Source organism: Gracilinanus agilis, chromosome 2 (genome assembly GCF_016433145.1).
Source record: "Gracilinanus agilis isolate LMUSP501 chromosome 2, AgileGrace, whole genome shotgun sequence".
NCBI classification, from domain to species: Eukaryota; Metazoa; Chordata; class Mammalia; order Didelphimorphia; family Didelphidae; genus Gracilinanus; species Gracilinanus agilis.
The window spans coordinates 82,323,206-82,349,957 of NC_058131.1; the positions used below are offsets into that span (position 1 = coordinate 82,323,206).

Below are 26,752 nucleotides of genomic sequence, written 5' to 3' on the forward strand. Positions count from 1 at the left end.
TTTAAATGGTTTCATGTGTAGTTTATTACAAATTAAAGAATAAGAGTGAACAAACTGTATTTCAAAGATGTAAATAATTGACTTTAAAAAAAGCAACACATTCATTTCCTTTGCCTTTTCTTTTTGTGTATGTTTTTTGGACCTCTTCTCTGTTTGAAGTTTTTCTTCTTCCTTATAAGACTTTTCACATCTCTATCATGAAGCCAGTCATCTCGTTCAGCCTCCCACTGAAGCTGTTTAATACCTTTGAAGAAAAAAATCAACTTGGTGGAGTAATTGCATGGAATAGAGTATTTTACTACAAAAAGGATTTTCAAACACACAAAGTCAAACTTTGTAGTAGGGTGAGTGAGGTTCCACCTACCCCACTACTGAGGACAACTGGATATAGAAAGCAAGAAGGGAAAATTTTCCATCAGGAATTATCTTGTCATAAAGCACCTCATTAGTATAAAGATAGCATTGAGTAACTTTTAAATGTCAGAAATTATGATGTTTAGTTCATTCTGATGGGGCTTGTGGTAAATCATGGGACTAATAAGTTAAAACCAATTCTAAAAGTCCCCATTTCAGGAAACAATTGATAAATTGAGGAGCAAAGATGTTGAACTGTCTTGATATCCTATGTTATAAACAAAAGGGCCTAGGGAAATATACAGTGATGTGAATGTATCTATGTATTCTCCCTAGTTGCAGATGACGGAGGAATACCAACCCTGATCACCCTTGATAGTTATTATAATTTCCCCTTTTCTCTAACAGTTGCCCAGGGAGGACGCCGAAAGGTTAGGTGGATGGGTAACCCTTTCAAGTCCAAACTGGGGTTAGATAAATTATTATAGGGCTTTTGATTTGCCATGGATCAGGTCTGATATCTGACTGCATTGACTCCCTCCCCAAGGGTCGTGATATGAAGACTACTCAGGAAGGTACTTGTTGAAATCTCTTTATCTATAATCTATAATCAGGGAAAGGATAAACAGGACAAGGAATGGGGATTGGAGACCCTGTCAATCTAATATCTATAACTAGTTGACAATCAGGGCTGGAGGCTATTGATCTAGTAGAAGCTGGAGCTTTATTCTCCACTATACCTCTGGCCCAGCCTAGCCACAGCCAAAGCAGAGAATAGGGACTGCTATTGATGCAGCTGTGTTGGTGGTCTTATTCTCTCAGCTTTCTCACTATCAGTGTTTGGTGATGCACTAGCTCTCACAGTCTTTGGGAAATATTCAGATTCTTCCTACTCTTCTTCATAGACCTCCCAGCCTCTCTTCACCATCCAGAGACCTAGAGACCTAAAGAGCTAGAAAGACCAAGAGATCTAAAGACCTAAAAAGCCCAAAGAACCAAGACCCAAAGACCCACTTGAAAAGTGGCTGTCAGGGGAATTTATACTGCCAGGCCAACCAACGCTTGCCCCTGGCTCACAGCACCTGGGAACATTCCAAGTCTTCTAACTGCCTTCCCTGTCATTCAAGGTGGCATCCATCATTTCCCAGGATATGAATATAAAACCTACTACAGCAACATCCATGGAAAGAACCGGGGATATATAGCCTAGAGAAGACTCTGGGGTGGCATGATAATGATGTTTAAGTATTTGAAGCTCCATCACTAAAGAGGGAAAAGATTTGCTTTGTTTGGCTTCGGGGGCAGAATTCAGAACAATGGGTGGAAGCTGCTATAAGGACTTCAACTTCCTGAGAACTAGAACTATCCCAAAGTGTCATGGGTTGAGTGGGGCTATGATCAGTTTTCCTATTTTTTTAATAGGCAGTAGAAGAGATTGTTATGTATGGATTGGGCTGTATGGTCTTTAGAGTCCCTTTCACTGTGATGAAGATATGGTTCAAGTTTTCCTCTTCTAGAGGACACATCTATGAAATTTTGGATAAGGTCTTCCTATAATATTAAATCAAGGTCTTCTAATCATTCCTCAAATAACATTTCAGGATACCTGTTTTTAAATTGTTACAAACCAGGGGGCAGTTGGGTGGCTCAGTGGACTGAGAGCCAGGCCCAGAGATGGGAGGTCTTGGGTTCAAATATGGATTCAGACACTTCCTAGCTATGTGACCCTAGGCAAGTCACTTAACCCCCATAGCCTAGCCCTTACCACTCTTCTGTTTTGGAACCAATACACAATACTGATTCTAAGGCAGAAGGTAAGGGTTTAAAAAAATTTTTACAAACCACTTACTTGCATTATCTTTGTTGGCCATGGCATTCATACCAATGTTATCAAACTTGGAGCCAACATTTTCATCCAGCAGCTGGCCAAACTTTAAACAAAAAAAAAAAGAGAGAGAGAGAAAAATTTATGAAAAATTAGGTTGAAATCATGCTAATTTATGTCTCTACCTATGTTTTAAACTTACCTCTTCAGCAGAAACAAATAAACTGGAGTCATTGAAGGATCGCTTCTTTTTCTGCCTTGGGCCTGTAAAAAAGCATTTAGGATTAAATCCTAGATTAAATGTAGAAAATGGAAAACATTTTGAAATAAGTTACAACTGTAAACCCTACAGGTGAAAAGAGAAGGTAGACGAGGCTAGATAAAGTTTAGATCAACAGTTAGCTTTGGCCCTTCCATCTCTTGCTTCCATTCTCACTAACCCTCTGAAGCCACCAAGTGCCACAACCAATGGTTTGGGGATAAAGAATTCTCTTCTTCCCCCATTTGACAGGTAAAGATGGAGGGGGAGAGGGTGGAAGAAAGCAAGGGTCAGGTTGGTAAATGAAATAAACTAAAAAAGCAACTGCTATGTACCTATATCAGTATATACTATTTATCATTACTATCTTACTTTTTTAAGCAGGAAAGTAAGCAAGCATTTATTAAACACCTACTATGGGGCAGGCACTATTAAGGATTTTTTAAATACAATCACATTTGATCCCCACAACAACCCAAGGAAGTATGTGCTATTATTATTCCCATTTTGCTGCTAAAGAAACTGAGGCAGCCAGCGGCTTGGTGACTTGGATAGGTTTTACACAGCTAGTTGTCTGAGGTCAGATTTGAACTCAGGTCTTCCTCACTCCAGGCCTAGCATTCTATCTACTTACTATACTATCTAGCTGCCTCTAGTAGTACTAACCACAGGTCAACTTTGCCTTTCAAAACTAGAGAATGAACTAAAGTTGTTCCCTGAAAATAACAACTTCAGAAGCTTAGGATTTAAAAATAGTCAGTGGCATCTGAAGGTAACAATATGATTTGATGAGAGAAGGAATTTGGAAACTACATGAAGCCAATTATGTTTTAGTGAATTACTTCTCAGATTTTAACTGGACTGCCAGATACATAAGTACTTTTCCCTTCTCCAAATTAGTCCATTCTTAGACTGACTATGATGGAATTTAGCTAAGGTTAAAGGTTTGCTAAATAGGACAGAGATAGGGCCAGGACCTGTTATGGATAGGAAGCAGGGGACCTTCTTTATAATTCAGTCACCTAGGGTCCTGAGAAAGAAGGTAGACTTGCACCAAGGTCTTCCTAGCTTGAGACTAGCTACCCATCCACTATGCTACAATGCCAAATAGGAGAATCAAAACTGTAGATTGATGCAATTATGCAAACTAGGGCCTGAAATTTTAGTAAAAAGGAAAAAAAACCCTCCAGGAATAATGCTATATTGGTTCAGACAAATGATGATGCCCTTAATATATATCATCACTGCAACACTGTTAAGTATGGAAAAACATGATGAAAATGTATAGTTAATACTTTAAAAATTATTTGTAAGTGGAATTCCAAATTATTACAATTGGGTAAATCTCTTATTCATTAACAGTATCAATTCAGAAAAATTTTTTTTACATGCTCAATGGTAAGCAAGGAAGAGATCAGAGAAGTTCTAAACCTCCAGCAAGATGAAGAACGGGCCTTTGGCTTTCATTGAAAGGAATGAATGCATTTTCAATGTATAAAATGAGAAGTCAGATTTGGGGAGAAAGATGCTATCAGGAGGAGCTTAGTTGTCAAGTAATGTAGTGGTTTCACCATGAATGAGAATGAGAGATCTAGAGGGTTTTTAAATATAAAGAATATAAATATAAAAAATAAATATAAAGAATAAAAAGATGGAAAAAAGAAATGCCATTTACTGGAACTTGCATATTATCAGAGGTTTTATTAGCAGGACTAGTTACATATGAAGGAGAAAATATGAAAATATTAATGTACATAGAAACATTTTCTGAGAAAGGAAAAATACATTAGATCCTTCCACAGTTTTAAGAATAAAAGAAATTAATCTCTTCCTTACCTTGAAGTGATGCAACAAAGTCAACATCTGCTTTTTTCTTTTTGCCTTTTTTAATGCTGACCTTGGTGCTGACTTCATCTTCTAGTTCTGTTATTAAATACATATAGGACAATTAAAGTAAGGTACTGGAGATATGAAGAATGGCACCAGTGCTTGTCCTCAAGGATCTCACATTCTAATGGAGAAGGCATATGCAATATCATATCACTATCATTATCTCTCTCTCTCTCTCTCTTTATATATATATATATACACACACACATATACACACACACACACATTAAACATATATGATTGGTTATTATCCTTTGTATTCAAGGAGGACCAAAATCATATCACTGGTAGTATCTTCTGGCTCATGGATTTAAGTAAGGCAGAGTTGCACCAAGTCATCAGCCTCACTTTTTCTTCCAATCATTCAAGTCCAATGGCAAGACCAAAGTCAAGACGTCTGGTGACAGCTCAGGATGCAGTGGACAGCTTTGGCTTCTTCAACATCTAGCCAAATTCTAGGCACATCAGAGCTTCTATGAATACCTTCTATTAACTGATGGAAAAAATTGTTCAAGCTTAGGGTAGACACTACCCCATTCACCAACAAGTTTGAGGCATGTTGGTGAACCTTGACCTACTTTAGCCTGCAGGCTAAGCCAGTTTATTGGAGTGTGACCACTGGGCATGCTTACAGCTTCTTGGAATATCTATATATTATATGTGGGAGGTAGTATCAGAGGAAAGATACTATTAGTAGGAGAAATCAGGAAAGACCTTCAGTCCTGTGAGTTACAGATTCATGAAGCAGAGGATCATATTCTTTCCATATGTGCTAGGCTGCATTTCAAAGATTTCATAGCTGGACAGAGCCTTACTCCTAACTCCCTCAGTTTTCTAATAAGGAAACAGGCCAAGAGAAGCAAGGCGCCAGAAATGGGATGGGGATACAGGTCATCTCACTCCAAATGCAGCCTAGGCAATACAACACATACATGCCTCAGAGGGAACAGAGGAAATGAACTGAACTATATATATGTAAAAGCACTCATTAAAAAGGTCATTAGTTTTTGGCAGGGCCTCACCCTGTTCATGCACATCAGCACTCTACTGTTCCAAGAATGGGGCGGTGTGGTAGAGAAACTCTGTATCCCAAGCCCTTCCTGGAAAATGTCATGATAGCTGATAAGAGCTAAATTTTAGCCCTCTGACATCTTATGAATGGCTTAACTGGTGATATCACTGTAAAATGAAGTTAGAGAATAATGTTTTGGAATAAGAAGGGGATAGAGGAAAGAGAGGAGACAAGAAGACAAGTAATCTTACGGAACCCAATTCTGGATGCTATTTACTTTACAATGTAGTGTTAATATCTCCACCAAAAAAATGAAGCTTTCACCTCCCTTACCTATATAGCATTAGCATTATCATCATTATGTGAAAATGTTCATTAGGATCAATTCCATCATGGTGCCATGTGGAAAAACAAAGAGACAAAATGGTCCGTAGTTGAAAAAAGGAAACTAAAGAAATCAAAGTTTACAAGATGCTAAGGAAAAAGCTCTTAGGGAAGCTACTTGGGCAAAAGCCTTATAAACTTCAGGAAAAATAAAGCCAGTTAAGTTCCCTAAATATCTTAAGTCAAAGTCCCTGTCATCCAAAGACACCTACTGACCTGGAATGCTTTCACTTTCTTCATCTAGCACATCCATGAATGTACCTCCAGCTTCATCAACTTCCTCAAATTCTTCATCCATACTACCCAAGGAGATCTCTTCATCATCCAAATCATTGAAGTTATCGTCATCACTACCTTCCAAGTCTGATTCCTCATCCTCTTGGGTATTTTTAGTCCCTTTGGTTTTCTTTTTCACATTACTAAAAACAAAACAAAAGTATATTCAGCGTTTTGTAAAAAAAAAAAAAGAAAAAAAAAGAGGCAATAGTGTCATATTAAATAAGAACAATAAAATAAACAAATAGAGGAGAAAAAGTAATTTACCCAGCAAAATTAAGGTCATCCTTAGTAGTACTAAAGTAATTATCATCTTCAAATGTGTCTGCAAGAAATGAAACAAAGAATAAGACAAATATATTTTATAATCTCACTTACAAATAGATATGAACATATCCTATGATTTAGTTTCTTTTATAAAACTCAATAAATGTTTTGTTAAAGTTGATAGTGATACCTGTCCAACAGAATCCTGCAACTTACGGTGGTGTGAGAAAAGTAATGATTTGTTGCACAACTTAAGTACAATTATAGTTCCACATCACTTAGTTTCAATATCATCTAATAATGACAATTAATGTAACAGAACTATGGGTTGTTGGGAAGTCAAATTTTGTGATACTGTGCTATGGTGGACTTAAATATAGTGAAAATATAAACTAGTTCAAAAGAATCTAGATAAAAATGAACTCAAAAGCCAGGAGTATCAAATATCTAAATGTTACTATTTTTTTCATTTTTTATAAATTTCTATTTAAAACATTTTTAAAAATTCTTTTGTATGATACGGATTAAGAATTAAAATGGTCTATGTTTGCACTTTCACTTTAAGTAGACTAAAATGGGTCTCTGGTTACACATAGTTTGTAATCAAGAACTGGGCTTTTCCCCTAAGATCACCCATCCAGTGTGGCAATGTTAATTTAAGAACACTGAAAGCAGTGAATTTGTTTTTCCTACCAGCTTTTTCTCTTTCCCATGATACAAAGACAATTCAAAAACCTTTCACTTATCAGACATAACTAGATATTTTTCCTAGAATACATATGGTTTGATTGGTATTAATACTTCCCAAAGTACTAATTACATTAATTGGTGAATTCAGGATTTAATGTCATTCTAGTATTACATTAATGTAAATATTTTAATTTTCTTCCTTACTCAAAAGAGTTCCAAAACTCAAACTTGATAATTTTCTTTTACTTCACAGCTAATTTTTTTTTGTAAACCCTTACCTTCTGTCTTAGAATCAATACTGGGTTTTGTTTCTAAGGCAGAAGAATGGTAAGGGCTAGGTAATGGGGATTAAGTGACTTGCCCAGAGTCACACACAGCTAGGAAGTGTCTGAGGCCAGATTTGAACCCAGGACCTCCTGTCTTTGGGCCTGGCTCCCAATCCACTGAGCCACCTAGCTGCCCCCTCACATCTAATTTAAATCAAAACACTTGCTTAGTGTCTGCTAGGTATAGGAATTTATACTCTTATTTGACAATGGGGAAATATAAACATTTTGATCAAAGCAATATATTAAGATGGTCTGGAGAAAGGATATTCTAAAGAAGAAAAAAATGGTTGGGAGGTTATTGTATAGACAATAACAGGTAAGAGTATATACTTAGAACAGGCTGGAGAAGATTAGAAAGTTTGGGATGACTATGGAAGCAGAGGTAATGGTACCTTCCAAGTGATTGACTTTGGGGGAGGTAGAGTGAGAAAGAAGAGAGATGATGACTAAGAGAGGACTGGTTCCATCAGGAGAGACAAAAAGAAGAAAAATAAAACCAGTTGGAGATATAAGACTTGAATTTTAGGAAATGGCTGAAGATAGGACATAGAAGCTATAGGGTGCTTACTTAGAAGCAAATGAATCTATGGAAGTAGATAATGCCAAGAGAGAGACTAAATACAGAAGAGTAACAAGGACAAGATTTAGAGGCCCTCACATTTAAAGAACAGAAAGGAATGAGGTAAGCTAAGACATCTTCTTCCACTAAGAACCTCCATCTAAATTACAGATTTCATATAGGCTATATGTAATTTGGCATTCTTTTGTAACAAGACACATACTAAAACAGAGAATTTCAACTATCTTTTAGAATGTTACAAGGATCTTAGAGCTTAAAGGCAATGGATGACACTATGAGTGACTGTTTCACATAAAGTTTAATGAAGGAACCCTAACCATGAAACTATTTGTTAAGTGGGTCAGGGTTATTTGTGTAGCTACAGCTTCAAAAATGAAAAAGCCTAGGCAGGAAAAAATTACGTTTTGTTCTAAAGTATGTCCCAGATAGCATGATCACAAGACAGAAGACAGGATAGACAAAGGAGGAAAATCCTGATGACTGCTAACTGCATCTATACTCTCATTAAAACTCTACTGGCAATGAACCCCATAAACTTACGAAATGTCCTACATGGTCAAATGACTACAAACAACAATGATGGGTTGTAGAAAGCACAGAGTCAGGGAAAAGATATGAAAAAGAATAAGGGCAGCGAATAAGGGCAGTGGCATAGAACAAATAAGTATATAGCCCAAGGGATTTCCTCAAGTTCACCTAATTTTAGGATGAGAAAAGTAGTATTATCTTGTCTGTCATCTCGCTTGGATCACATTACTAGCCTGCCTTTTCTAGTTAGCTGCCTTACTTGTCTATCCCTTGTCTAGTAATGTGCCACATGAAGCCTACTCATGTCTACCATGTTTCATATTTGCCCTTTGTAAAAAACACCTATAGCCTAGCCCACTCTTTCCCTGTTTAAGTGTGGGTCCATTTGTAGTATTTGTCCTAGAAATATGAACTGATAGGCAAGCTCTAAAGGCTGTCCATCCACCTTCATGGCAAATGGTCTGGAAGATAGTGCCTCTCCATTCGCTTCATCTTAGGCTATGATGGAAGGGAACATGTTCAAATAAAATTAAATTAATAAAACAAATAAAAACACTTTCTCACAAAAATAAACATTACAAACCAAGTATCTTCTCAAATTCTTCATCATCCACATCTTCTACACTTTCATCATCTGAAGATATTTGACGCTTACGTTTTTCTTTGTCAACCTTCTTGTAATACCTGAAATAAGATATACCAGTTACTTATGTTCTACATTACTCATAATAGCTACTTCATTCTTTCCTGATCAACCTATGATCTTGATATGTGAGTACTCCTCAGTTCATACTGCTAATCCTACACATCAAATGAAGCAACATGAATGCTTTATCTACTTAAGGGGTAGATTATCACCAGATCAATTACTTCTGGACATCTCACTGAACTGCAGTACATTTTAACTAAACATATCCAAACACTTAGTGGTGGATATATACCGATTTTCACGGCTACAAAAGCTGCCTCTATCAAGACTATGCTAAAACTAACTAGTAAAATGGCAAAAAGTGTTAAGTTTAAGGAACAAATTAAAAACAAAAACCTCTGAATTCTCTAGAATATTAGTCTCTTATGGTCTTCTAGATAAAAATGAAAAGACTGTGCTTCAGTTCTAGCCTATAATTAACTTAAACATCAGCATCAATAAAGCTATAACAGTTCATATTTATATATCACATTAAGGTAGTCATGATTATTCTGAACTGGAAAATATATAATAATCATTATTCTCATTTTACAGATGAGGAAACTGGGGCTCAAGAGTCTGATTTGTTTAGATAGTATGTTAGAATTGGAAATCAAACTCAGGTCTTATGAGCCCAGGAATAGTGTTTTTTTTTTCTTCCAAGAATGTTGTTGAAAGCATTAGGTGGGCCTAGTGCATTTGGGAAAGAAGAGGTTTCCAAATGTACTTTAATCTATTCTCATGAAAAATGTGAAGAAAAATATGACTACTTAGTATAATTACTAATAAAGCAAAAAGCACCACGACCATTATTAGAAAATAGCAGATGAATCTTATATGACTAAGCTATAACTTTGCTTTCTAAATAACCCCATTCTAAGGATTATGCTTCTGGGCACAAAGAACATTTCAGTTATTTAAACCACTTAAATCTCAAGTAGATCTTCAGATTGAAGCTTTTAAATTATTTGAAGGATCATCAAATCCCAGAAATTAGCTACATAATCCATGATTTCAAAATGCTACTTGCAGAAATTAACCTTTTAAGGTTTACTGAACTTTTCCCCATTTATCTTCAAAAAATAAACATCTTATTAATCTGTTTCCTCATACCTCATTGCCACTGATGCCTCATAACTGATTTTACAAATTATCAGAATATTTTGATTAAATAAGCATTACACTAAGCCCTTCAAATGTCTAAACCAATCCAAATCAAGAATAAAATAACAGGGGGCAGCTGGGTAGCTCGGTGGATTGAGAGTCAGGCCTAGAGACGGTAAGTCTTGGGTTCAAATTTGACCTCAGACACCTCCCAGCTATGTGACCCTGAGCAAATCACGTAATCCCCATTGCCTAGCCGTCTCAGAACCAATACCCAGTATTGATTTTAAGGTAGAAGGTAAAGGTTTAAAAAAAAAAAAAGAATAAAACAACAGAGAAAAACTATATTACCTATGGAAAAAAATTTCATCCACTGGTATTTGGCTTTCTTCTTTTGCAAGGAATTCCTTACTGTTCACTACAAAATAAAAGAAGTTTTATTTCCAGAGTTCATTAAAGGAGAAACATCTTATTTCAACAATAATGCTTTCAAAAAAGACCTGATATTATTAAAACTCCCAGAACGAACACTAAACAATTTTTAGTAAATGGAATAATACACAGCTCTCAAGTGACAAAAAAAAACCAAACAAACAAAAAAACCAAAAAACCAACCAAACAAACAAAAAACCCAAAAATACAGAAGCCTAGAAGAGCTGTAAGTAGACTAAGGGTAGAAAGAGGGTGAAACCTAAACCATTTCCCAAATTAGTCAAGAATCAGTAAGTACCAGAAAGGGTCTTGATTCCTGAAACACATTTTGAGGAGGGAGGGGGATCTAAGACTTAAAGCAAAACTACTTAGCAATAAAATACAATGGGTCTGTCACAAACCTTTAGGGGCCTTAAGATCACTTTGTTTTCAAAAGGAAAACTAAAATTTAAGGTATTTTCTTTCAAAACACTATCAATACATTATCTTAATTTATGGTATAATCAGGGAGACAATATATACCTGTGTTAAACTATTGTCATAACCATGATTCTATTCTCAACTAAGAAAATCTTCAAGACCAATGCAAATTATCTTTAGATCTTAAAAATAAAAAAAATTAAGTCTTCTCTACAAAGACAGATCCAAGCAAAAACATTATCTAAACTAAAGAAATAGTTTAGTGTTTCCCTTATCTCAGGCTCTGAAAAGAGTATTAATGTAAAGAATGGGAGCAATTTTTAAAATGCCATACTGAAATAAAAAATAAGAACTATGAGCTAGTTTACTAAATACTAAATAATTAGAAAATTACATCTACCTAGTTACAAAAGTCGAACATAAACTATCCAAGAATTGACTAAAATAAAAAATTTAAATTGATATGAACATAAAAATGCCAACTTTGCATTTTTTCTAATAGCTTGTATATCGTAGTAGGTTAGTATTATGTACTAACATGTAGTGACTTATAGTACTGTATTACAATATTATACAGGTTGGTATTACAAGACTTATCTAGGCCAGAAACAAAGAAAGCTTGGGCAGCAGACCTGGGATATTTTTATACATTCTCTTTTTCTAGAGAATAAGTTTTGGATTAAACCACTCTTTCCCAATTATAGGGATAATAGTTGCTTTACTATGCAAAATAATATAAACAAAAGCCTATGCAATCATTTTGTAACTATTTATAGTTTCAAGTTTCATACTCACCGGCAAGATTCCGCAAATCATTCATGAAATGCTTCCTTTTTGGCTGCATCACAACACTATCTGTATTCTCTAAAATTGAAATGTAAGTCAATAAAATATAAGTAATCACATGCCTTTAGACACAAAATTTGAAAACTAAATCCTTTACCACATAAGGAAGCACTCACCTTTACCCTTATGCTGCTTTGGATTCCTATATACAAATCGATCCAAAAATCTCATTAGTGTAAAATCCTGTAATGGATCTCCCGAATATTGAATATAATCCCCCTATAACCAGGAAACAAGCAAAAAGCTTAAAACCTGTTAAGAACTGAATTCACATTGGAAATTTATGACCATACAAAATTTTAAGAAAGAAAAAGTGATATTGAATTAAAGCTAGGGCTACTGACTACAAGATAGGAGACTACCAACCTTACTCTTCTTCGTCTCACCCAAAAGACCAGCCCCACTCTATTTCTAATTGAGTGGGAGTGGTTTAGGTAAAATAACATAACATTCAAAAAAAGATGAGAATATGAGTTCCCTTACTCTACCACTTATTGTGACCCTGGGCAAGTCACTGACCCTCAATGAATTTTAGTTTCCTTATAAGAAAAACGGGAATAACATCCATTACTTTTCTTCCTCAATTAGCTATCTGGAATATGAGATGGTACATGTATAGTCTGGGATAGGTAGTAAAGGCACAAGCTATCATTATCTGAATGGACCACAGGACCCAAGAGCTAGAACACTGGAGGCTTAGTGCAAAGCTTCAACCTAAGAGGAAGGACCTGAAGATCAGGGAGATGAAATGATCTGATCAAATTAGAGCACCTCCCACCACCTCTTTGAACAGTCTCCCTTTGGAATCCATTTGTTCCACTGGTATGCGTCCCATTCCTGAAGAATCTTACTTGTTAAAAGGTTTTCCACCCTGACATATAAAAAAGTGGAATGTGGTGCAATCCGTGCTGTGATGAGAATATGGATCCATTCAAGTACAAAGGAGAAGGGCTGGAATTCAGAGCTAGAGATTCTATCTCCAGATAAAAAGCTCTATTATGCCATTCTATCTATCTATAAATTTATGCTGGCAACTATTCTTAGATTCATAGAACTTACAAATGGAGGATGGATAGATAGATGGATAGAAGAGAGATACTAAGCACTGAGAATGCAAACACAAATACAAACACAAGAAAAAGAAAGTCAATCCTTGCTTTCGAGGAACTAACACTAGCGAAGGAAGAAAACACAAAAAGGAAGATGAAAAGGGAACAGAAAGGAGAAAAGGTACCCACTCAAGGGATTTAGAACATCAATCCCCTTATGTCACAGAGAGGAAACATGCTCACAGTGGAGTTAATCAGCAGCAGGACCAACATTCAAGTTGTTGGATCAGGAAATTTTACTTGCTATTTTGTATTTAACAGGCAGTTTGCTTATATCAATCAGTACTGAAAGGTGCTGATTTCTCTAGTGAAAAGACAATGTGGGTCTATTTGTAATTATCTAGTAGAAAGTTAGAAATACACCTCTTAATTTTTTTTTCCTTTCCTTTATTTATTGTTGCAGACTTACCTGTAAAATAGTTTTTGCAAAAAGAGCCACAGATGGATGAAAATGTTCAGAAAGCTGAAAGGCAAAAAGTTTGTAAACTTTAGATTTCTAATATTAGGTCATTAGGCAAAAGGCAATCTGAACTTGCAAAACATGAAACAAAGGGTGATTGATTGCTTTGTAAAACAGTTCTTTCATTTATGTAAAACAAGGTTCCTTTAAGTGGATGAACTCTCAATATGTTAAATATGACGTGAAAAATTCCATTTTCATAAGTTAAAGGAATTTGGCATTTAATGGAATCAATAATTATTTAAGGAAGGATGGGAAGAAAAGAGGAGGAAGTTTGGACAAACACACGAAAACAGGGCAATTTTATTATTTCTGTTAAGTTGACTATATCCTTAAAAATAGCTAGTTTCATATAAAAATTAACTGCACAAAAACAATTCACTGGTACCTATGCAAAATATATCTGATTTATGTGATCATCCCTATAATTTTTTAATTCATTCTAAAAGAAACTTAAATTCATCATTTAATCTAAAACAAATCAAATGGCACTGTGCTTTCCTTTCTGTGAAGGCACTCTCTAAGAATTAGATTGCAATCCAGTCATGCTCACCTATTCTGTGTAGTTCTTGTCTGCATCCTTTCCCCTAGTTCTCCTGACAGGGCAGAAGGAGAAAGGGGAGAAGGGACCTTCTTGCTTCATGACAGGCTGAGGACACTAGGGTTAGCACAGGCTATCAGCAGATCATTCTTTGCCCATACCATAGAAAAAAATCCATCTTTTACTCTAGTTCTTCCAAGTTCTTGCTTGTTAGGTGTCATAATAGTTTACATACCACATGCCTCTCCACTGACCTCTGAATAATACTTCATAATTTTTTAGAGATTATAATGTTCCATGACTTTCAGTCAAACAGCATAGTTAAAAGATGGGTCCTGGTTAGTCCATGTAGAGATCTAGAGCTGGAGGTAATTCTACCACAACAGTACATAAGGGATCAAGTAACAAAGGAACTGAAGGGGCAGAAAGACATAAGAGGTGTGGGAAAAAACTCTGGACTTTATCAATATGGAAAAAAAGCAACTAAGAAAATATCAGGAATTACTGACATACTTTCTTCCAATGAATATAAAATTTAAGAGTAATTTCTCAATATCAGATACAACTTTGAAGAGGATAGTTTTTTATCTATTAGAATCAACTGTTCAATAGTAACATCATCTTATTCAAAATGTTAAAACCAAATGGTTACTGAGAATAAGCTATAACATAAATGACTAAAAAAATTATTTGTATGTGCAAAGAATCTTTCAGATTCTAAATTACTGAATAAAATAGTGAAAAAAGATGAACTCTAAGGTATTATAGCCCTACTTCAATTAATGCATAATGGTATTAAATGAAAATTTGAGAATACTCTACCTTTCGGAGTTCCCAAAGACTTGTATTATCTGCTCCACAAAACAAAGGGTTTCGATTTAATGGATCATAGGTATTTACATTTTTTCCACCTAAAAGAATACAAAGTAATAATTTCCAAAATAAACTTCTCAGCTCCATAGCCAGGCTATTCATCACTATACCACAGGGCCTGTGACATATCGTAGGGGTATGACCATGAACAAAGCACTTAGCCTCTCAATATCCTCAATCAATTCTCAAATGCTCTAAGTCAACGGTTGGCAACCTTTTTGGCCATGAGAGCATAAATGCCTTCGGAAGGAGGAGGATGGAGGCGGAAGGCGCTGGAATATGGGGTGAGGGCTGAAGGGCCCCCTGGGGCACATCCTGAGGCTCTGCCTGGACTGGCAGGTCAGGAGGTGGCGCCAGATATGGCTTTTGAGCCATACATTGCTGACCCCTGCTCTAAGTTATAGATGAATTGCTGATTTGAAATGAGTTTCTACACACCAATGAAATATTAGACCTGGAAAGAAAAACCCATCACTCAAATTTGGAGTACCCAGTATACTACCTAATTTTGCTAATTCAAGAGCTTTCCCTTCAAAACCACAAAATGAACCACTCACAAAGTATTTATAGCAAAACTTACTTGCAGTACCAAAGAAACAGTAAGAAAGCAGAAGCTCATTGATTATAAACCATGTTCTATGGCTGTAATGAAATATTGCTACAAACTAACAAATAAATATGATGATACGAAATAGAGAGAACATCTAGGGAAGTGAGATACACAATGACTACAAAGTCATAAATCAAAAGACTTATACCACCAAAATCAAAGGTAAATGCTATGTAATTATAAGGACCAAGATTGGTTCCTAAGGAGTGACATGAGAATCCTTGCTTGCAGAGGTCAAAGGCTATGTGTGTGGCACACTGCTTATATGCATAGAATGATAGACTTGGTTAATGTATTGGTTAATTTTTCTGAACTATTTTTTTTCTCTTTCTTATTCTTTGTTGTAAAAGATAGCTTTCTGAAAGTGGGGGAAAAAGGAAAAGCTATTATGGGAAATGTAACTGATATAAAAGTAAAAGATATCCATTAAAAAAATAAAAAAACTTTTTACTTTTTATCTGGTCCCAGTTCTATATACCAAATGCCTACTATGTATCTCTATCTTAATGTTACACAGCTATCTCAAACTTTCAGAATGTTCGACAAAGAGAAAGAAAAAGAGTGAGAGAGAGAGAGACAGAGAGACAGAGAGACAGAGAGAGAGAGAGAGTTAGTCCTGCCCCACACCTTTTAAATCCTCTAAGCCCCTAATTCCCACTCCGTATGCAGGCAAAATATGGGGTGTGAGGTAGGACAAACTTAGGGAGTGGTTTCTATCATTTCTATTATAGCATACACCAGTGTCTCACACCCTATACCAAAATACAGTCAAATTTTAGATATATAGTGATGGTATAAGTAAAACAAGGGAACATAGAATAGTTTATCTGGCAGATCTATGAAGAAGGGAAAAATTTATGACCATATCAGAGAAAGAGCATTATTAAGATGTAAAATAAGTAATTTTGATTATATTAAATTAAAAACATTTTTGGACAAAACCAATGTAACCAGTTTTTGATAGAAAATAACTGCAAAAAATTTTATAGCAAATTTCTCTGAAAAGTCTAATCTCTCAAATTTAGAGAACTAAATCAAATTTTGGTTAAAGGATCTGAACAAGCAATTTTCAGATGAAGAAGTCAAAGCTATCTGTCATCATATGAAAAATTATTCTAGGGCGGGGTAGCTCAGTGAATTGTGAGCCAGCCCTAGAGATGGGAGATTCTAGGTTCAAATCTGGCCGCAGACACTTCCCAGCTGTGTGACCCTGGGCAAGTCACTTAACCCCCATTGCCTAGCCCTTATTGCTCTTCTGCCTTGGAACCAATACACAATATTGATTCCAAAATGGAAGGTAAGGGTTTAAAAAAAATTATTCTAAAATCACTCAATCAGAGAAATGCAAACTAAAACAACTGTGAAGTACTGCCTCTCAGATTGGCCAATATGACATAAAGTTATAAGTGTTGGAGGGGATGTAAACTGATTCAACCATTTTGGAGGACAATTTGCAACTATGGCCAAAGGGCTATAAACCTGTGCATATCCTTTGAGACCAGTAATATCACTATCAGGTCTGTATCCCAAAGAGATAAAAAAAAAAACGAGAAAGGACCTACTTGTACAAAACTATTTAAGGCAGTGCTTTTTATGGTGGCAAAGAATTGGAAATTGAGGGGATACCCATCAATTGGGGAATAGCTAAACAACACTGTGCTATAAGAAATGTTAATTAGAATGATTTCAGAAAAAGGTAGAAAGATCTGTATGAACTGGGTTCAGAGCAAAATCAGAACCAGGAAAGCACTGTACACAGTAACAGCAACATTGTTTGATGACTGACTGTGAAAGAGTTAGATCCTCCCAGAAAAGATCTGGGAGAGTTCTGAAGAACTAATAATAAAGAATGCTATCCACCTCCAGAGAAATAACTGTTGGAGTCAGATGCAGATCAAAGCATATTATTTTTTACATTAGTTTATTTATGGTTTTATTTTTAGTTTTTGGTTTTATGAGAATTCTTGTACAACAATGACCAATATGACAGTATGTTTTGCATGATAATAAATGTATAGCCCAAATCAAATTGCTTTACTATTTCCAAGAGGAAGGAAGGAGAAAATTTGATCTTATAAGAAGATCTATGTTAAAAATTATTATTACATATAATTGAGAAAATGAAATATCTTTGAATAAGAAAATACTTCACAATCTGGCTCTAACCTGTATTTCCAGAATGACTTTCTGTGACTCCTATTTGTGTACTCTGTGTTCCAACCAAACTAGCTGCTACTTCTCATATATGACATTTTCTTTCTCCTTAGTACCTCTGCACAGGCTCTATATACCTGAAACACATTCTCTTGCAACTTTGCCTTTTGGGATTATGACCCCCTTTCAAGGCTCAGCTCACATGACATCTGAAATGTAGTGCTTCACTGTCCCTTCTTAAAGTAATTATACTGCATATTTGCATCCTGTAGTGCCTCTATCAAGTAGATCAAAAGCAAAAGCAGTTTTCTTTGTTACCTCAATGTCAAATACAGAGCAGGTACAATTTAATAAATGTTTGATGCATTTAATTCTACACCTTCATTATAAAAACTTACCTTCCAAATTCTTAAGATGAACCCAAGAGGCAGAACCTGATTTGTCCTCCTCTGCAAAACTTTTAGTTGTGTTTTTATCCTTCTCTATTTCTTCCTCTGCATTTGTTTCCATTTCCTTATCAGCATCTGTAAATTTTTCAGTACCATCATCTTCATCTAAGTCCAGAAAATTTTCTTCTTCATCTGATTCCTAATATAAGAATGGTTTTTCAAAATCTTTTTAATTTAGTTTAGAATTTTATGGGTTTTTAATATTTAAAATCAATTTTGCAGTGGCTATAAGGTTTAAAAGCTATTTAAAAATAGAAAATTTTGAAGAACATTTCCTATAATTTTTGATTAGCAAATGAGATGAAGCATAGAATTGTAGCTAGATAGCCAGCCTCGCAGGCAGAAAGACCTGAGTGGGTATATGACCCATCTCTGACATATATAAGCTATGTGACAAACCCTTAGGGGCCTTCCGCAAAATTCTCAAGGTCTGTTATGTTGCAGAGCAGGTGCTATTTTGAACTGATAGAAATTTCCTCCTTAGGAATTCCCTATAAATGAAATCATAGACTGGTTTAATAAAAAACAACTCTTAAACTGCTACTATCTTCCAAAAAGGTGACCCTTGATTTTGTGTGAACAGCTAAAACTACAACACTGTCTCTATATTCTGAATCTGTAACTGTGAGGCTCTAGAAATCTTGGAAAATATCTTATTACTACACAAAAAGGTCTTTTATATTGACCAGATTTCCAAATACTCTTTTTTTTAGAAAATGGCAAAAGACATGAAAAACAACTATCATCAAAAAACAAATAAGATCAAAAAAGCAAATTTTAATATACTTCAGGCCTCAAGTTTTCAAGGAAAAAGCTTTAAAATGTACCGGATGATGGTGCAGTTGAGTGCGCAGTCCTGGTTTTAATTTAAGGATCTCAGACACAAGGTATAGAGCTCCACATATGAATGGTGGCAGCTGTCCACAAGTGACCTGAAGCAGCCTCTTCACAAATGCCTTCACCCGACGTAGAACTACATCACTTTTCAGAGACTTGTAGACAAGATTAAGAAACATAGACTGCTTGGAACATAATAGCAAACCTGGATCTAACAGCTTCCTGTAGGATGAAATATCAATTATGTTTATTCACAAAGTATCTTATATAGCAAAAATTTATTCCAGGTACCATCTAACCTAACATGGTTAAAGAAGAACTGATTTCTTGGCTTTACTGATGTCCTAGGCTATGGGGTTGTGACTTTTCTAAAAGGTGTGGAAGAAAATCAATGACAGAAATGAATGTCAAGTTAAAGGAAGGGATCTGAAAACCAAGCAAGCATGAAATGGTTCATAGGTCTCCATCCTTGGCATTATATCCCTCCACAGAATGACTGTGCATAATGAAGCCAGAACTATATGCAAAAATCTACCTTATACCCACAGGTCATTTTGAATCCTGAAACAATGTTCTTCAATTATCACATCTGTTTTCAAGCCCTTTATCTATTCAGGGAACTTGAGCCCAAACTCTCTTGCTCTAAAATCTCTCCAGGCTTTGCTACTATAATCCTTGCTTCATTCCAAGTTAGACATCTCTATTCCATCTTGTATTTCACTCTCAAGCCATTAACACATCATAACAACATGAAGTGCTATTTTTCCTGTAGCAAGTATGTCTTATTTCAGACAATAGAAATAATCTTGTAGATCTCAGTAATCACATTTTAATGAATAGAAATACTCTGCCCACTAAAGCCTGTTATTTCACTGATACTTGATCTTTCTAATACACATAACAATAAAATGAAGACACTTAGGCTTTAAGCTTCTTGGGTTCTCACCATGCCATAATTAATGTCACAACTAGGAAGATAACTCCTCTTTTAAGGTCTTTTTGTAAAACAAGAACTTATATTGCAAATAAGAACAGGAAACAATGGAAAGATTTAGCTGTTCAAAAGAATAATAGGTTGATCAGTAATACACCTCAAATTAGTTTGTCAAAATAAAAATATTTCATGCTTTGACACATGAATAGACACTCTGTCTATACTATCAAATCAAAGCTACAAAAACAAGCTTAATATTCTTTGGGCAATCAATTACTTAGAGATGGAAGAGACCCTTCAGATTAGTTGAAGCTAGTCTGAACCTCTTATTTGACAGATGAGGAGACTAAGGTCAAGAGGCTAAATGAGTTGTCTAACAACTTAAAGAGGCAAGATTCTAAAAACTCAGGCCTGCTGACTCCAAATCTGGTACACATCGCTTAAATTCCTCACTTATAAAATTAGCGGGGTTGGATGAGATTATCTCTAAAGTCTATGACATCTTGGCAAACTGCAATACAAAGAACTGAAGAAAAGCAAGCTGCTAACTTTGCTTTTTACAACAGATTGTTTTAAAGCACTGAATCAATTTTTTTTTTCAATCTATTAAAAGTACCAAAGTATGAATTTAAAATTCTGGAGAACCCAGAGGGTAAAAACTCATGACAGGCAAAAGTCTTGTTATTCTTTCCAAGGCAAATTCCTACAAAGAACATAAAGGCCTTAGCAAATATCCAGGGACTTATTAAACATTTGCTGAAGCACTGAACTAGGCTCGTCACAAATTTACAAACTGGAGATCACTTACTTGTATAAGGCAGCATAATATCGATTTGATATTGTCTGATGAGAGTCCATTACTTGGAAAAGCAACATGAGGGCTTGAACACTGGTATTAAAATTCACAAGATGTAACACTCTAAATAGTGTATCAAGCTGTTCTTTCACCTTTTCATCACTGATTTCAGCATATGGGTAAGCTCTATTTACTCCAGTTAAAAGGGCACTAAGCATTTTAGACTCAATATCGTTTTTCTTGATACAAGTCCGAAAAAAGCAAAAATAAAGAGTTATTAGTTTGTTAGCCAATACACTTTCATCATGTGAAAGTACTATTTGATTTAAGAAACAAATAGCATAGTATTGAGCTTTGGAGCTAATATTTGTTCTATAGATTAGCCTCTCAATTTCACTACACACTACTCCTTTCATGTTTGGATGTTTATGAAGTAAAGTCTCTAGCAGATGGGAAGCTTTGGTGGCTATTCTGTTCTGGGGATCTCCAAGTTTATTTACCAGTTGTACAAGAAAGGCCTTTTCTTCCTCAGGCTTATTAGAGAGAATCTCATGAGCCACTCTAAGTGCTTGAGTTTTGGTTGCAACCAATGAGTCATGACCTAAAGTTTCTAAAGCTTGTACAAATTCAGCCACTAAATGTTTGAGCTGATGTTCAAAATACCACAATATCAATCGCCTATCCCTTGTGTCCCTGTTGCCACTTGACAATTTTTCCAGTTTGTTGAAAGGATGCTGATTAAAAGTCCGTAGTTTACGATTGTCTGGCAAGAGGTCTGTAATAAGCAATTCTTTGAAAGTATCTAAAGCCATTAAACTTTGCCCTTTGCTACCCTTTTTTTGGATAAGATTCACCAGGGTCTCCACAAACTGGAGTGTATGGATAGCATCATCCTGAATAAGGAGAATCATGGCAGCCAATCTGTCACCCAGGGTCCCAGATGACACTATAGCTTTCATCCATGTAGAAGAGGAGCCACCCTTTTGATTACTTGTCTTGCTTTTGAATAACTCGATTTCATGTTGATACAGCTTCTGAGCCAAAGCTTTGTACTGAGATACAACAACTTGGGACTGAGTTTCTGAAGAATATTCGTTGGTGTACTCCAGATCATACCATTTCCCCCCAGGTTTGATCAGCAATGTTGGTCTAGCATAAAACTCAAAGATGTCTTGTTTATCTTTCTTTACAGCTGGTTTAGCATTGCTGTCTTCATCAATGACTTGTCCTTGCTTTTTCAAACTCTTTTTGTCCTTATTAGCTGGTGCCTTTTTGTCTTCTGCTGGAGTTGTTTTTCTCTCTTGTATTTTAGATATTTTAGTTTCTTTATCATTGGCTCTGTTTCCTGCAAGCTCTTCCTGCAAGTCTTCTTCCAATAGCAAATTCTTTGAATAGTTGGATACACCCAAATTTTTGATAAATGCTTCTAGTTCACCCTGCTGAAGGTCATCAATCATTTCTTTTTTGCCTCCATCTACAAGTTCCTCATTCTCATCCAAAGTAGCCAGCATAAGGTAATCTTGCTGCAAAAACAAAAAACAAAAACATAACAGAATTGTAAAAATCATCAAAAACTTAAGGAATTTAAGTAAAATATTTCCTATTTATCTTTAGTAATTATTAAATTAATATATCAAGGCAACTTTTTAAATGATTAGACATAACCACATACTTTAAGTTTATTCAAGAGTACAGGGTTGAAGTTATCTGACACAACTAGTCAACCACATTAGATGATTCTTACCCATATGTTTAAAAACCTCTGGAATTCCATATTACAGGCTATGTACTGAATTCTGTCAAACCAATTTGCGTGGTTTCTCTACCTAAATCCCCATCTTGAAATGATCAAAAAAAGTTTGAATTTTCTCTATATAATGTCAGTATAGTCAAAGGACCTGGATATAAATTTAGTTCTATTTCTAAAAAATTAATTAAAGTGTATGGACAGGAAGCTTTGAATAGGAGGAGTGGACAACACAATAATTTACAAATATTAATTCATTTGATCCTCACAATAACCCTGGTAACAACAATCTTTTTTTACAGTTGAGGAAACTGAGGCAAGCAGAGGTTAAGTGACTTGCCCAGGGTCATATAGCTATTAAGCATCTGAGACTAAACTCCAAACACAGAGCTCTATCCACTGCACCTAACAGCCTTTATAAAAGCAAAGTACACGCCTTAAAGCACAACAAAAATGTCAATCATTATTATCACTATCAACAGTTTTAACATGGACAAGTACTTTAGCACTTTGGACTCAAGTTTCTTCATGTTGAAAAATGATGGGTCTAGCCTAGATGATTCAAGGCAATAAAATATGCATATATAATAGAATATTACATTAGTAATTATTTAATAATATTTACCATAGCAGCTAGTTGCAAAGCATTTTATATAATATTTTTATATTCTCAAAACCTGGAGGGGGGGGTGGGAGGGTAGGGGGGTAGAGCTATTGTTGCCCCAATTTTATGGATATAGAAATTAAGTCAGACAGAAGTTAAACAAACATGTGTAATTATTAAGTGTCTGAGAGAAAATAGGAACTCAGTTCTTTATGACTGCACTCCTTCACTCTAACCATTAGGCCACCTAGCTATCTAAGGTCCTTTTGGATTGGGACTCATACATATCTCATCATTTCTTCTTATATTCCTTTGCTAGAATTTCATATAGGAAATATATACTATCCATAGGTATCTCTCAAAGCTCTGTCCTCTTCTTTTTCTATACTATTTCACTTGGTGAACTCCTTAGCTCCCATGGATCCAATTATTATCCTATGCTCAGATGTACTTATGTAGTCCTAATTATTCTGACCTCCAGTCTTCCATCTCAAACTGGATGTCCCATAGACATCGTATAATAAATTCAACATGTTCAAAACTAAGCTATCTTTCCCCCAAGCCTCCTCTATCTTCCTAACTTTTCTATTACTGTTCAGGGTACCACTATCTTCCAAAGCACCCAGGTTCACAACCTAGGTGTTATCTTCACTGTTCATTGTATCATTCCTCCAATATACAATCTATTGCCAAGGCAGTCAGTCAGTCAATAAGTCCTAAGTACTGGGGTTACAAAGAAAAGCAAAAAGGTATTCTCAGCCCTCAAGGAATTTACCATCTACAGGAAGAGACAAGCAAACAAATATGTACAAACAAGCAAGGTACAGGATAAATAGGAAATAATCAACAGAGGTAATGTACCAGTTGTTGAGAGGTATTTGAAAAGTCTCTGTAGGAGATTTTAGTTGGAGCCTTAAGGAAGTGTTATGTTGATCTTAAAAGAGATATTTGGGGAAGCTGAAGAGATGGCTTCAAACTAGAAACCTGCAGGACTCACTCCTCCCCCCACACAGGCTTGAGTGAGTAGGGAGGAATAGGTTCTCCTTATTCTCACCCCTCCCACCAAGCAGTTGGAAATCATTTGGAAATGGAGGCAGGACTGATGTCCTCTGGCAAGGCTCCCCAAGGCAAATCTCTATTGATGTTCACTTTCTCAACTTATATTCCCCACAGGTTTGACTGAGGGACAATAGGAGAAGCTTGATGTCTAGTTGTTATCAGGGACAGAGGAGGATCTGACTTATATGGGCTGGACAGCTGAAGGAAACTTAGCTCAAGTTGGATGTAAGTATCCCCAGAATAATAAACAGGTACTGCTCCCAAAAGATGAAGTTTTACTGATAAAAGAGGAAGGGAAGGCTGGGAAGGGGTTTCAAGGATTTGGATAAGATCTGGGAAGCCTGGAACTGTTAGGTAGAAACTGCCCCCCTACCCCCCACCCAGGAGGGAGTGGCAGACTTTTAGCTAGCTTGCCCTCAAGCCTGTAATTATCACTTCTAATATCTAAAATAACTAAATAACAATTGTGCTGTTGCTAGAACTAGAAAGGTCTACTTCAGCTAAACAAGCAAACCACTGAGCAGAACCAAGGTGGTTCTTGCCCCAGATGGTCTCCAAAGCAATATGAAAACCAGGAACAGCAAGCAGAGTGACCTGCTCACTTCAACCCCCAGGAATCAACTGTCTAACTCCTTTCAAACTGTTCCCTCACCCAGAGTTCTCCAAGGGGGATCCCCTGGAATTCTGGGTAAGGCTTGACCCTGTATCTTGCAGGAATTCCACCCTGCCATTTCCCACGTAGCAGGAAATCAGACAGAGAAGCCAAGAGATACAGATGAGAGAGAACATTCTAGGGAAGAGGGAAAACCAGTGAAAATGCCCAGAGCCAACAGATGGATTCTGAGAACAAGGAGGTCAGTGTTACTGGATTGAAGAATATATAGGAAGGATATAAAGAAAGTGGGGAGGTTAGATCATTGGAGGCTCTGAATGACAAAAAGTGGATTCTGAGTTTGAACCTAGGGACACTAGGGAGCCCCCGGAGTTTATTAATTAGCAAGGTGACAAGGTCAGACCTATGCTTTTAGGAAAATAACTTTGTTGGCTAAGTGAAAGATAGACTAGAGTGGAAAAAAGACTTGAGAGACCCTCCAGCAGGATACTGCAATGACCAAAATGATGTGATGAGGCACCCTGCAGCTGTAATACAGAAGAGGACATATTCCAGTGATGTTGCATAGGCAAAATTAAAAGGTTTGTGATAGCTTGGATATGGGGGCAAGAATCCCCCACATCCAAGGAATCAAAGATGATAGCTAGGATAGGGAGGATGGTGGTCTCCTCCACAGTAATAGGGAACTTCAAAAAGGGAGGGTTTTGATTTTTGTATGGGGGAGGAGAAAGATAATGAGTTCTTTCTGAACATGTTTAAGATGTCAAAAGATGTCAACTGAATATCCAGTTTGACATGTCTGACAGGTAGATGGAAATGTAAAACAAGAAATCAATAGAAAATTTATAGCTAAATAAATTTGACATCAACTTCAGTATTCAACTTCAATGAATTCTCTTGTACACCCTCTTTTCTCTACACTTACATTGTCACTACCCTGGAACAGACCTCCCGTTACTTCATACCTAGATTACTGAAATTGCCTGCTAGGGTCAGCCTGTCTCCTTACTCTGGTCCATTTCCCACTCAGTTATCAAATTGGTTTTCCTTAAGCACAGGTCTGACCATGTCATCTCCTTAAGTGGCTTCCTATCATCTCCAGGATCGAATATAAAATCCTATTTGATTCATCAACTCCCTTCATAACCTTCCTCCTCCTTACACGTTCTATTCTCATACTCTTTAACCCTTTGCAGACAGTATGTCCAGGCTCCAGATACTTTCATACCTCGTGCTTGGAGTGCTCTCCCTCCTTATCTCTGGAGTTCCAGCTAAAATCTCCGTCCCCCTACACGATCTTGGTGCTTCCTCTCAGAAACTCCCCCCAACTGATCTTGTTGATATCTCGTCTGCATGGTCGTTCGAATGTAGTCTCCCCCATCTGACAGAGAGCGAGGAGGTCAAGATGCCTGGCATACAGCAAACATTAACAAATGCCTGTTGACTTGATTTTTGGCCATACAGTTCCAAGAAGCAGCAAATCGGGATTCGTGCCCCAGTGTTGGATGCTTCCCTCTACCTCTTCGGCCACGTGATGTGAGTGGTGACCCCACCTCCAACCCATTAGCAGACTGAAGGTTTGGTTCCACAGAAGAGACCCTTCCAGACCAAACATAAATGGAATCCCGGACACCTTTTGTTTACCTACAGTAGGAAGAGCAGCACTGGAAAGAGCCTGTTTCACGCCCGCGACCCCTTCTCTCGCTCCTCTAAGGAATCCCCGGTGGGGCCACCTGTACCGCGTGGGCCCAGGGCTCCTTACCTTGGTGCCTCCGAGCCGCAGCACCTCCTCCAGTGTGAAGCCATCCTCATCCCCATCTTCCCCATCATCGTCCTCATCGTCCTCGACCGCCGCTGCCGCCCTCTCCGCCTTCCCCGGGCCCCAGGGCCGTTTGGGATGAAACTCCACGCGGGGTTTCTGAGGAGCCATGGCTCTAGTCCACCAAGGCGCTCTTCTCTGCGCGTCACTTCCGCCGAGCGATGACGCCTGACGCTCCTTCCGGCGAACGACGCGAAGGGGGTGGGAGCGAGTTCCCAGAGCGGAAGGGCTGAAGTGTGGTTGGGTTACTGCGGTGTATCCAG

General features: G+C 36.8%; 1 protein-coding gene across 2 annotated transcripts; it reads right to left on the reverse strand.

Annotated features, from left to right (window-relative positions):
• On the reverse strand, positions 1-26,615 carry CEBPZ (CCAAT enhancer binding protein zeta). Of its 2 annotated transcripts, none has more exons than XM_044660622.1 (16): positions 26,433-26,615; positions 20,660-22,170; positions 18,908-19,139; positions 18,030-18,219; positions 14,817-14,905; positions 13,403-13,456; positions 12,001-12,103; positions 11,834-11,902; positions 10,538-10,604; positions 8,978-9,078; positions 6,268-6,325; positions 5,941-6,143; positions 4,275-4,355; positions 2,382-2,443; positions 2,204-2,285; positions 1-244 (listed from the first exon to the last, which is right to left on the reverse strand). In XM_044660622.1, exons 1-16 carry the CDS (start codon positions 26,598-26,600, stop codon positions 102-104), a joined length of 3,213 nt encoding a protein of 1,070 aa, XP_044516557.1. In that variant the 5' UTR covers positions 26,601-26,615; the 3' UTR covers positions 1-101. The 2 variants fall into 2 exon arrangements, with proteins under 2 accessions (XP_044516557.1, XP_044516555.1); XM_044660620.1 differs by having other exon boundaries at positions 4,275-4,361.
• Between the last annotated feature and the right edge of the window lie 137 nt (positions 26,616-26,752).

Coding starts and splice junctions, on each gene's coding strand:
- CEBPZ (XM_044660620.1), bottom strand. CDS start 26,600: ATGGCTCCTCAGAAACCCCGCGTGGAGTTTCATCCCAAACGGCCCTGG. Junction 12,104..13,402: donor TTGCAAAAACTATTTTACAG/GTAAGTCTGCAA, acceptor TCCTGGTTATAG/GGGGATTATATTCAATATTC. Junction 4,362..5,940: donor AGAAAGTGAAAGCATTCCAG/GTCAGTAGGTGT, acceptor ATTTAATAACAG/AACTAGAAGATGAAGTCAGC.